The following is a 12,815-nucleotide window of genomic DNA, read 5'->3' on the forward strand; positions in this document are numbered from 1 at the left end:
AACTATTTTATTCATGATGTGTTGATGAAAATTACTCTCATCTATTATATATATGTTCAAATACTTTATTTTGGATTGCTTCGCGTTCCAGTACATTTGTGATGACCCGCCGCCCCAATTTCTTCCAGGTTTTGAGACACAGTCTAGGGGTCCAAATAAACAGTAGGTATTTCAGATCGCAGAGAAGATTGTGCAGGGGTGAGCCTTCTATATTCCAGAAGGCCTGTTTACTTTCAGATATTTATCTTTAGTCATGTTTTGGTCTACTGGGGGCCTTGTCTCAGTTTTCAAACAGTTTTGTTTAGTTCATAGTAGAGATTTCGCGGACTGAGTCAGACATTATTATTATCCAGATATATTTTGGATTTCAGTTTTCAGTATTATGATGACATTCAGACTGACCATGTTTCCGTATTAGTTTCTATTTCCGCATTATCTTTTATTATATGAATGTTGTGCATGATTACCAGATAGACAGATGGCGTCCCAGGCTATCATGGTTCAGGAATGCTCGTCACGGCCAGGGCCACGGTTTGGGTTGTGACAAGAAATAAATTGTATGCTATGTCGGGTAAATAGTTTTCTAGTTTTAAAAAAAAAATGATGTGGCCCTCTCTGCCACGTGGCAAGGCTGTTTTTAAAAACCGGCTGTTAAAAAGTAATGGTATGGGTGAGCGGGTTTTGTAACGGTGATGGCATAAATGAGCCCAACTTTTAACGGATGGCATAAATGAGTCATTTCTGATAGTTCAGTCGCATATTTGAGCCTTTTCCGTATTCAAAATTTTCTATTTCAATTTGATAGTATTCTCTTTTTCACCACATTAATTAATGTTTCTTCACATTCATTGAGTAAAAATAAATATGGAAATAAATAATGAATTATATCTTGATTTCTTACCAGCTTAAAAGAAAGTAAGAAGATCATACTTCTCCATAAACATGGAGGAATATATCAACCAGATGAGACGACAATATGTTCTGTAACTAAGATAAAGTCATGCAATATAGTCTACTGGAGATGCGGCCATTGAGGCCACTCATAGGAAAACAACTTGTAGTGTACTGTCTTCCGCCAAGCTTCTCCAAAATCATGCACAAGTTCTGCACTACTCGTTTTCATGTCATAAGAAATAACCTTGCTTCTTATTTGCAAATACAAGATGTCCGGAAGAGCAGGATGAAAAACCATGTTCCGAACCTTAAAACCAGGAGCATTGCCTCCTCCAAGTCCAAAATCCTCTCGACATTTCTGAACTACAGTAGCAACATCTATATCATACTTCCAAACCCATACTGGGTTTCGACTAGGAAAATTGTTGATTCGCCAACACGAGATGGCTGTACCACCATTCGATGCAAAACAGAGTTCCCCACCTGATAATCCAAGACAACTATAACCGGGATAGAGAAACCACGTCCAGTCAGGTAATCCCAAAGCCCAAAAACACTTTTTTACACTATCATAAACAGTCACCTGTTGTGGATAATTACAAAGCCAACAGAATACTCTATCGACTACACAAGCTGATGATGACGAAGTCTCATCCCTATAAGGATAAAATAGAAGACGTTCATCAACAGTTAACTTATTAGCAGTCCAAATATTAGTCTCTGAAGAGAAAATTTCGATTGTTACACTGGAGTAGAGGTCATGAAAATAAGCACGATGTACTCCATAGCGAACTATAGTAAACGAGACAGACTCATTTGTCTCCTTCACCATAAATCCAACACGTGGATCATTCATAAGAATTCGAGTTTTAGGGACATCGAAACGCTGCCTTGTGGCTGGATTATAAACATAATAAATCCTCTGCCGGCTTTTAAGCTTATTGCATAGTAGAAAACCACTGGAAGAAGCAACAACATACACTCTCTCGCCGATTAAACTGACTGATTCATCCAAACTAGTACCGATTACAAGTGATGACTCCTTCGACGAGAAGAAGAAACGACTTTGCAAACGTTTCTCTACGCAAAAGAAACAGATCAGATAAGGTTGAGGCCACTGGAGACGACAATGGTAAATTTGAGCAATGTACTTTCGCCAATCCTCCGATATGCATATAAATCTTGCTAGCGATTTCGGAGGCAAACGATTCAATATGTTGGTTATAATTTCCTCACAAACATGCAGTTTGCATGAACGACGTTGCATTGTGATGTGTGCTGTGTAGGAGTAAAAGTGGAACTCTCGCTCTATAATATTTAGGGTTGGTCTTGATATTTTGTCCCCATAAATAATGTCCTATGAAAATGGCCTCTATTAAGGGCCCATGTTTTTGGCCCCGTTTAATAAGTTTTGCACATAAGGCACACGTTCTAACTGTCCATAACGCATACTTTCATGATATCAAGATAATGAACCTGCACAATCAACTAGAAATTCTATCTTACAGGCAAACATTAGAATTTATTTAGCGAATAAAAATTCAAGACTGCACACTTGGGGGGAGGGGCGGCTGGTCGTCGAATAAAAATTCAAGACTGCACACTTGGGTTGAGGGGCGGCTGGTCGTCATCACCGAACAGTTGGGGGACAAAAAATTCAAGACTGACCACTTTGTCGAACTCGATAAATCATATGGATCCTTCGTACGAATTTTTGTTTTAGGGAGATCCAAACGCTGCCTCGTAGCAGGATTATAAACATAATAAATCCTCTGCCTACTTCTAAGCTTATTGCAGAGAAGAAAACCATTGGAAGAATAACAACATACACTCTCTCACCGATTAAACTGACTGATTTATCCAAGCCAGTACCGATTAGCAATGGCGATTCCTTGGATGAGAAGAAGAAACGACTTTGCAGACGTTTCTCTATGCAAAAGAAACCGATTAGGTAGGGTGCAGGCAACTTTGCCTGGAGACGACAATGGTAAATTTCAGCAATGTACTTCCGCCATTCCTTTGAAATGCATTGAAGTCTTGCTAGCGATTTCAAAGGCAAGCGATTCAGTATGTTGATTATGATTTCCTCGCAAACAAACAATTTGCATTGATGGCGTTTCATTCTAATAGTACTTGCAAGTTGCAATGCAAGAAATATGAGCCTTATAAGAATGAAAATGCCTCGAAATCAACAAGATGTCGCGAATGTTTAGGTGCTATGTATTTGAATTTGAATTTCCATCCTTAATCAACGGCCCCAGATCTAAGCGAAGGAGTAGGTATATGACCTATACCTCTCTCAAGTGTGAAATTTTGAGCTGTCAAAATGGGTTGGCCTAACCCAACCCAGCCCAAGCCTTACCAGGAATATTTGATGGGTCGGCGGCTTTAAAATGTATGACCCTACCCAGCCCTAAAAGGGTCGCGGGTTGAGGTGGACTAGCCCTTCATTTTTATCGATTTTCTTTTTCAATCTATATTTGAATTAATAGTTATGACAATCCATTCAAACTTCTAACATATTATTATATAAAGTATGTAACTCTACGATGATTTATAATATTTTCATCACCAATACATCGTCAAGCACATTTGAATTCGTTGATTAAATTATCTTAGTTAACATCACCTTCATCCAAATTCATATGCAAATTAAATAAGTTGAACAATATCTACAAATTATATATAAAAAATTACTAGTATTTAAAATTCACTTAAAAATAATTGTTTCGAATTTGGGTAATGTTGTGCAATCGATTTCAAGTTGCTGCAACAAGTGTTTGAATATTTCATGATTGATGCAATTTTTATATTTATGGTTAGAAATTTTAATATGAGCAATTTAATGCTAAATGAGTAAAATATTGCATAAGATACCAACTAGAATTTATTGAGTAATCGCTATTTATATTTTAAATTCTATTTGCTTACATTTTTCTTTTAATTTTAAGTTTAAATTGAATAACAATAATAAATGAAACATCTATACTTGGTGATTAAGATTTACAGTAGTTAAATACTATGTAGGATATTAAACTTATTCAATAATTACTATTCTTAGATATTACTTTTTCTTTCATAATATTCATATATTTTTAATTTAAATGAAATAGTCATTAGACTCATGGGTCGGCCTAACCTAGCCTAGCCTCAGTTAAGCCTCAAGGGCTAGTAGGCTGATTGTTTTAAATGGGATCAAATATCATAACCCAACTCAACTCTACTCTAATAGTGAGTTGTGGGTTGGGCCGACCTCAAGGGCCAAGCCCATTTTGACGACTCTAGTAAAATTGTAGACAAAGATGTTTCACTTGAACAAGAAAAAAGAAATGTGATTATTAAAGACATTTGAAATTAGAGGTCTCGATTCGAATCGTAAGTGAAATTATAGAGAAAATCGCTTCGATTGGACAAAGAATCAACTTATAGAAGCTATATAAGGCAAGAGAAAGATGGTAAGGTGAAATGTGACTATTAAAGAAAACATTTGGACTTCACTTTAATCAGAAGTCTCGGTTCGACTCAAGGGTGAAAAGGTAGAGAAAGATGTTTTAACTGGACAAAGAATCATCTTATATTTGTAAAGAAAAAGAAACTTGACTATTAAAGACTCTATTTGGGCTTCATCTTTAATTAGAGGTTTCGATTTGACTCAAGGGTGAAAAGATAGAGAACGATGTTTCAATTGGACAAAGAATCATCTTATATTTGTAAAGAAAGAAAAGGTGTGATTAGTAAAGACTCCATTTAAATTGATCTTAATTAAAGGTCTCGATTTGACTTTTGAAGATTCTATGCGCGAATCCCGATTAGTTAAACTAGAAATTTCAGACCCTAATGAGGGAAAAGAAAGGAAGAAAAAGCATTAGGCTTTCTTACTTGAAAAAAAAATTGTGAATGGAAGAAGCATCAATAGACTTAATTTGTGCTATTGGCTTAATACAACTACTTAGGTAACCTTATAATGGATGGTTTACATCCTATTCTATTCTGTGTTTAGTATTCGCTTTGGGGTTTGATTAATTCAGAGTCGTGCTAGAAATTTTTGGCTTGAAAAGTAAAACGCCCCTTACTAAAGAGCGACTCTGGTCATAGAAGTAGAATTTGGGACTTTCTAATTAGGCATAATACATAAGTGTGACCTTTAACTTTGCATCCATACTTTGTAATTATGTTGTAAATTCATATTTTTATGGTGCAAGAATGGTGTCTACTATTTAGGCCACCCACTAATTTAAATTTGCATTGCGTATTTATCTCACAGGTATTAAGTACAGCCTAGAAAAGACACAATATATGCCTACCTTACCTCTACCTTTGCAGAGTATAGAGTTTGTTTCTAATAGACCCTCGGCTCATAATGAACCTTTAATCTCATGGTCCTAGATACCCATATATGTAGCTTGTCTAAAACTTAATCACAAAAATGTCACAAACAAGGCTCAATAATGACAACTGTAAAATGAAACATCTCAAACAAGATAAGTAGCTCAGACTCCTAAAAAATGTCTCTAGGTGTATGGGATCCTCCAAAAGTACATTTTCGAAGGATCCGAGATCCGACGCAGATGCAACAACAACATTTTTAGAGAGTCCAAACAGTATTATGACTTAAAAGTAGGTAAGAAGGATATATCAAACAGGCGAGACGACAAAGTGATCAATAACTGAGATAAAGCCACGGCACGCCAAAAAAAATTTGAAATATATCACAACACAAGTATGATATTTTTTGGAAGACAAACTCCTACATGGAGAAGGAAAACGTGAAGCATAAGATGGCATGTCTTTATAGTTTACGTAAGGAAATAGCCCGGAAATTCCATAGACATCTCAAATGATAGAGGTTCGGACAAACATCGCTTCCATGAAGATGTAACGAGTTCTAAAATCAGAAACGCACGATGTCCGTGTATTTCCTTCATCAAACCTAGTCAATGCAGCAGCCAGTTATTACCATGAACCCTCAGCACCAACAGTTGGATTCTGGAAAGCGGAGAAGTTCCAGAAAGTCTTCAATGAGTATGGTTGAGAAATGGTTACACCCTCTTCTGTGATTTTTGCAATCTGCAAGTCCAAAAAACGTCAAGAATGAGATCACAAACAAAATGCGGACAACTCTCACAATCCTATGATCTAATGAACTCAAAATCAGAAAGGCAATCTATACATCTGATCATCACATTAAGCTCCAAATGCAAAGTTTACAGCAAGTTCTGCAAAGTTTCTGTTTAAGCTTTCCAAGCCAACAACCTTACCGTTAATTTTCTCTTTTGCCAGCTAAAGTAAAAACAAGAAACCAACTTTCAGCCATGCGTAATAGCTATCTACATGGAGCAAATCTATGAAGCAAACGCTATAGACTTTGAAGATCAAAGTACGAGATATTCTGCGTCGACTAGGTCACACTGAACCTGCCCTATTGTTCACATCTAGTAGAGGAATAGCTCGGTCGCTTATCAACGCTAAAAGGGATGAGTGGTTCTAGAAATTTTATAATTTAAAACAGTGACAGATTATGAAAATACAAAATCAAATGATCTAGGTTTTGGCCCAGTGGATACAACAAACACTTAAATTCAGAGCTTTAGACCCATAATTAAAACTATAGAATCATGAAATAAAACCACAAGTACCAGGAAACTCATAAACTACAGGTTCGACGAAAGAAGTTCAGGGAACACATCTTGGCAGGTTAGATGTGTCATTATGATTTATTCTTAAGCACGGGCTTTCTACCCAAACCGCAGGACTGTACCTGAAGCTTGTTGACTGCAGATCTGTCTCGATACAAAAGCACACGCATACACTTCTCCAACAACTTAACGCCTTCTTCATAACTCAAGTTTTCATGCCATTCGTCACGGAGAATGGGCCTCGCAAGGTGATTCCCAAATCCAGTAGCCACATGATTGTCCTCATAATGCACACCGATCATACTAACCTAAAGAAATAAAAGAAGAAATGCAAAAGCATTATCACTAGGGAATCAATCGTAACAAAGTGTAAAAAACTAAGCAAGATAAATGTATTGTGTTTACTGATCCAAGATACTTCTGTCCATTTTTCACTCCACCAAGAACAAGTGAATTCCAAAGTGGGTTGAACTTGTTGCGACGATTATACATCACACGTGTTAGATAGTTATGCACTTCTTTGGGACCAAAGGAGTTTCCGTCATCCCACATGTTGTCATACAAGCTGCATTCATGAAGCATTGAATACCAGAAGTCACTAAGAATTGCCCGTCAAAACTCATATAAACAATAACAATAAACAAGAATAACAGATAGAAGTCCTCAGCAAGACAGACGTACATAAGCTCATCAAGGTACTTCATTATCTCCTGAAAATCACTAATTTCACCACTTGCACCAAGAAGGGAGTGTTTTCCCACCGGCTTCAATCGCTCCACACTCTTGTAACGTATAGTTGAACCATAGGAACCTGTAAGCGGGAAAAACCGAAGATGACAACACATACTACATTATCTCTAGCATGTATCATCTGAGCCAGATGAAATTGCACTAATACCACTTTCACATTTATCTATATAATAATTCCCTTGACTAAGGACACCTGCTATCTACGTAAATCTTTAATGTCTAATTCCTGAAAAAGAAACTGGCAATTTAGAAAAGATGAACCGCTGGATACTGAGTTATATGAGGAACTCTCCCACAACTAAAATCCTGAATTTAAGTTGTCTGAAATGCTAAACCTTCTTTCACAGAACTTCTTGGCCACCCAGCTCACAGCAAAGAACTAAGAGAGGAATCAGTATGTGCTAGACAAGAAAATATCTATGCAAAAATATTTGAAATCTCTAAGCGGTCGTATGGATTAGAAACAAGTTATGCAAGGATTAGTAATGCGGGTATTGTAAGAGACGTCGTGCCACATATTCTCTTGGTTAATAGTTGCAGCCATTTTACCAAGTAAACTGCAAGTTATGATATCAATCAACTATGTCTCACTCACAAATTAGTTGAGGTTGACCATACAAATTCCAAAAGTCTACAATAATACCCAAATGCAATAAACGAATTTAACAGTTATGTCATTAAACGGAAGCATAACGGGCCAAACACTAATTTTAGGTAGAGAGAGTAATTCACTACTAAATGAAATTAATTTATTGCCAAGAGGTGCAAAACGGAACTCACTTAATGACTTAGGGGTCATTTGGTATTGGGATATCTGTTGGGATAGTCATCCAACCATACATATGGGACAACTTACATCACTATGGTATAAATGATGGGATAAATCATCCCGTGACTAACTAATACCTCTAACCAAATGGTGGGATAAATAATCTCGTGACTAACTAATATCTCTAACCAAATATCCTGCATTTTATCCCGGGATTATTATCCCTTATCCTTCATATCATATGACTCCTTAAAGTAATCTATGACCAACTTATGATTTGGGAAAAAAACATAAAAGGAAAAATTATTTGTCATGTTTCGCTTCTCGTGAGTCAAACTATATGAACTTGGACCAATATTTTAATATGTATTATTTCACCATATTAATATGGAAAAAAAATGCAACTTGCAGTACTTTCTGTGTAGTTTTTGAATGCCTAAATTTTAATTTCACAAAATTGAACAAATCTTATCTAGTTTAGCTCCAAAGGACTAGAGGGGAGCATTTAACATCAGATAATGTTAAAATGTAGAAAGACAAACTCTTTAGGAGGATCTTTCAATACTCTATCGCTTTTCCCTAGTGATGAAACCCTGTAACATATACTTTTTTGAAAAAAGAGAAGCACTGATAGGAACCAAATCTATGATATAGAATCTAACCTCCCATGTCAGCAGCCAAGAGAATACCATCCTTGTATTTGATACCAACAACAGATGTCCCAGTCACATATGGATACCTGTTGAGAACAGTACAAGTTAAAATTGCAAACATCTAGAGCAAAGTAAGCAAGGAATTATAAAAGGAAAAAAAATACAATCTCAATGTGCGAGTTAGCACATCAACATAAAGTTAAAAGAAATAATGGATCTATTTGATTTTACTGTTGAAGAGATGAAGAGAACTTCTTCATGGAACATAAAATTTGCGGCATGACATTATGGATATTGTTTTATCAAGGCATTATTGGTACTCTTACACCTAACTATGTCTCTCATACATGCAGAGGATATCGCATACACAATGAGCTGCACCTCCTTTCCAACAGGTAGGTACTTTCTCATTCAATAGTGTAAATCCATCACACCACTCACTCTCTCACTACAACACCACCAGACCCAGTGAAGTCCCACAAGTGGAGAACAAAGAGGGTAGGACGTACGCAAACCTTGTCCCTACCTTTGCGGGGTAGAGAGGTTGTTTTTGATAGACCCTAGAGTCCTCCCCTAACTAAAGGATTTAGTACCTCGTTCACCCTTTATTACGCTTTTAAGAGCATAAGAAGCTACGACATACCCAGTGAAATCCCATAGGTAAGAAGCATGAGCAGATGAAACGGATAATACAGTTGGCAAATTCCTTTCTGACCCAGATGTATCCTAGGGAGCAAAATCCATCAAGAGCCACACAAGGTGTGATCTAACATAACCCAGTGATTCATTCCTTCTATTCAGAAAACAAAATTACAGGTGCATAATACCCTAAACTACCAAGGATGAGAACTCCACAAAGATCATAATCAATCGTTTGGCATGGTAGAAAATGTTCCAGAAAAATGTTAGTGTTATTTTTCTAAAAGAAAATATTTCAGCTAAAAGGAAAATAGATGTTGCTTATGAGAATAAGTCATTTTCCTTTATAAGTATCCCAACTCTTACTACTATCGCTTGGTTCAACACTTAAATGAATCACCAGAAAATATCTGCTTACACGTATATTCTTCCATCTTGAATTACTACCATATGTCACGTACTTTTACACCTAACCAAACACTGAAAAACCATCCAAAACGTATTTTTGCACCAAAAAAAGGACATTTTTTTAAGTGAAAACATATTTCTACCTAAAACATTATCTTCCATATTCAATTTTCTCAAACCAGCATCTTTATGTACATAGGTGCCTTTTCCTCCATGTCCAATACTCTTCAAATCAGCACTTTTATATACATAAGTACATCTAGAATTTGACGTTTATGAGTTTTGGATTGTAACCCTTTTGAGTTACTGCATTCTAAACTAAAAGTGCCTGCGAATTAAATAATTTTTTAAGACAAATACAAGGTCTGAAGTCTAGGCCAAAGCTACCATTGCTACTGGTTAATGCCAAACTCGTACCTCCTACTCTACAAGTAATATGTTTCCCGTACTCACTTTATACTTGTTGCATCTTTTTTATGTGCAGAAACTAAACCAACTACCAACAGTACATAAGTTGCTACTTGCTACACGGTTCAGGATTTGCGGTTAGAATTCAAGGTAAGCTGCTTCCTCTACAGCAACACTGGATCTATCTAGAGGTCTTATTTCCTTCTTTTTTTAATAATTGTGGTGTCCGGGCCAGCTTACGAGCACCTCGACTAAATCCACCCGAAACCTACCACCTCTCACTAGCAACAAATATCAGATTACTCTATCCACCAAGGCTAGGACGGACGGAAAGAATCACCTAGTGTTCTTTTGTCTCCGCTAGAATTTGAACCTGAATCCTCACATTCTCAAACCATTTCATTGACCACTGGACCACACCCTTGGGTGCTAGAGACTCCTTATTTTATCTGTCTTGTTTCCTTCTTTTTTTAATAACTGTCGTATATGTGCCGGCTTGTGGGCACCTCAACTAAATCCATAGGATACCTACCATCTTCCACCAGAACCAGATATCAAATCACTCTATCCACCAAGACTAGTACGGATGGAAAGAATCAAGAATCCCCGAGCATTTTTTTGTCTCCGCTAGAATTTGAACCTGAATCCTCCCATTCTCAAACCACTTCATTGAACAATAGACCACACCCTTGGGTGCTAGAGACTCCTTATTTTATTTGTCTTATTTCCTTCTTTTTCAAATAATCGTGGTATCCCAGCTAGATTTAGAGCACCTCGACTAAATCCACAGGATACCTACCACCTCCCACCAGCATCAGATATCAGACCACTCTATCCACCAAGGTTGTAGTGTTCTATTGTCTCCGCTAGAATTTCAACCTGAATCCTCACATTCTCATTGACCACTAGACCACGCCCTTGGGTGCTCAAGCAGAGGCGGAACTAGCCTCCTTTAGGGGGTTCGGCCGAACCCCCTTCGACGGAAAAATATACTATGTATACATGATTAAAATTATTTTTTATGTGGTTATAGTAGGTGTTGAACCCCCTTCGACTAAGTTTTCTTTGAATATTGAACCCCTTCAGTTGAAATCCTGGCTCCGCCTCTGTGCTCGAGACTCCTTATTTTACCTGTCTTGTTTCCTTCTAGAAAGCTAAGTTACTCGGACTCTCCAAAAAAAGTGGCCGCACCCGTGTCAAATCCTTCAAAAATGCACTACTTTTGAAGAATCCGACACACACCGAATGACATTTTTGAAGAGTCCGAGTAACATACCTAGAAAGTAACTTTTAGTTCTCAAACTTGCATTACATTTGTAGATGCTCTTGTACTAGTATAACTACATCCTATCAACCAACTGAGCTACCAATACTTCTTCTTATTAATTATATATAATAATTATAATAAAACAACAACAAAAACCCTATTTAATAAAACATCAAATACACTACTACTAATTAGACTACAAAAATCACATAAAAAAACAAATAACAAAACCGAATACATACTGCGTTCTCTGAATATCAGATTCGGAGCTCATTAAGCTATTTTCAACCGGAGCTGAATCCATCACCTGCAAAATAATAATAATAATAATAATAATAATATTTACACAATAAAGAAAAAAAATACAATAAATTTTACTATAAAATTCTTCGATACAAAATCGGATAAGCAAAAAAAATAAAATAATAAATAAACTTACGTTCATCGTACAAAATGGGAATAATTTGATTTTCGATTTGAGAAAAAGAGTAAACTATAGAGTACTGATCGGGAGTATTTGTTGGTGTGCTTTTCCCTTTGTGCAAGAAAAGTTGGGTTTTTGGGCCGGAAGTGGAGTGGGCTTGTTATATGGGCCTAGCTGAAATGGGCCTCCATTTCGAACAGCTCATCTGATTATTTTGGAAAAACAACATAAATCCCGATGATTTGAAGCTTAATAACAGAAAAACTTGATATTTTGTATAATTACTGAAATCCCAACTATGCACCTATAGAGTTACATAATTATCTCCCGATACATCCAATGACGATATACTTTCTCATTTGTAAAGATACATTATTAGTTTGCAATACATTTTTTTCGATCAAGGTCTACCGAGATACATAATAAATCCAACAAAGATACATTTTTTCTTTGTAAAGATGCATAATTAGATACATAAACATCCAACGAATATACATTTTTTCATTTGTAAAGATATATAATTAGCTCTCGATACATTTTTTTAGATTTTAGATCTGTCGAGATACATGATACATCCAATAAATATATATTTGTTCCTTTGTAAAGATACGTAATTAACTTTTATTATATATATTTTGATTTTGGGTCTGTCAAGATACATAATTAGTTCCCGATACACTCAATGCAGATACATGATTAGTTAGAATTTTTGTAATTACTTTACAAAGGTTAAGATTTGTATAAATATAATAAGTTAATGTGCATATTTATGTTATTTTTTCTTTTTTCTTTTATTAGAGTTTCATACATGAACTATTGCGTAGATTTCCTACCTTCTTGAATAAGTGATAATTGATGCGTAATTCTACTACAATTTTCTTTGGTACAACGTTGGAGAATAAAAAAAAAGTGAGATGGAGTGGGCTTGTTATATGGGCCTTCATTTGGGGAGTTTATCATGTATGGT

At 36.1% G+C, this 12,815-nt stretch overlaps 2 protein-coding genes across 2 annotated transcripts; both read right to left on the bottom strand.

Annotated features, from left to right (window-relative positions):
* Window positions 1-975: 975 nt before the first annotated feature.
* Window positions 976-3,235, bottom strand: LOC107846084 (F-box protein At5g49610-like). The gene is made up of 2 exons (XM_016690558.2): window positions 2,867-3,235; window positions 976-2,011 (listed from the first exon to the last, which is right to left on the bottom strand). Exons 1-2 carry the CDS (start codon window positions 3,014-3,016, stop codon window positions 1,013-1,015), a joined length of 1,149 nt encoding a protein of 382 aa, XP_016546044.1. The 5' UTR covers window positions 3,017-3,235; the 3' UTR covers window positions 976-1,012.
* Window positions 3,236-5,580: 2,345 nt separating this feature from the next.
* On the bottom strand, window positions 5,581-12,084 carry LOC107848074 (proteasome subunit beta type-4). Its single transcript, XM_016692740.2, has 7 exons — window positions 11,864-12,084; window positions 11,667-11,731; window positions 8,712-8,788; window positions 7,212-7,341; window positions 6,936-7,095; window positions 6,653-6,838; window positions 5,581-5,961 (listed from the first exon to the last, which is right to left on the bottom strand). Exons 1-7 carry the CDS (start codon window positions 11,867-11,869, stop codon window positions 5,848-5,850), a joined length of 738 nt encoding a protein of 245 aa, XP_016548226.1. The 5' UTR covers window positions 11,870-12,084; the 3' UTR covers window positions 5,581-5,847.
* Window positions 12,085-12,815: the final 731 nt, after the last annotated feature.

The sequence above is a fragment of the Capsicum annuum genome, chromosome 11, assembly GCF_002878395.1.
Source record: "Capsicum annuum cultivar UCD-10X-F1 chromosome 11, UCD10Xv1.1, whole genome shotgun sequence".
Lineage (NCBI taxonomy): Eukaryota > Viridiplantae > Streptophyta > Magnoliopsida > Solanales > Solanaceae > Capsicum > Capsicum annuum.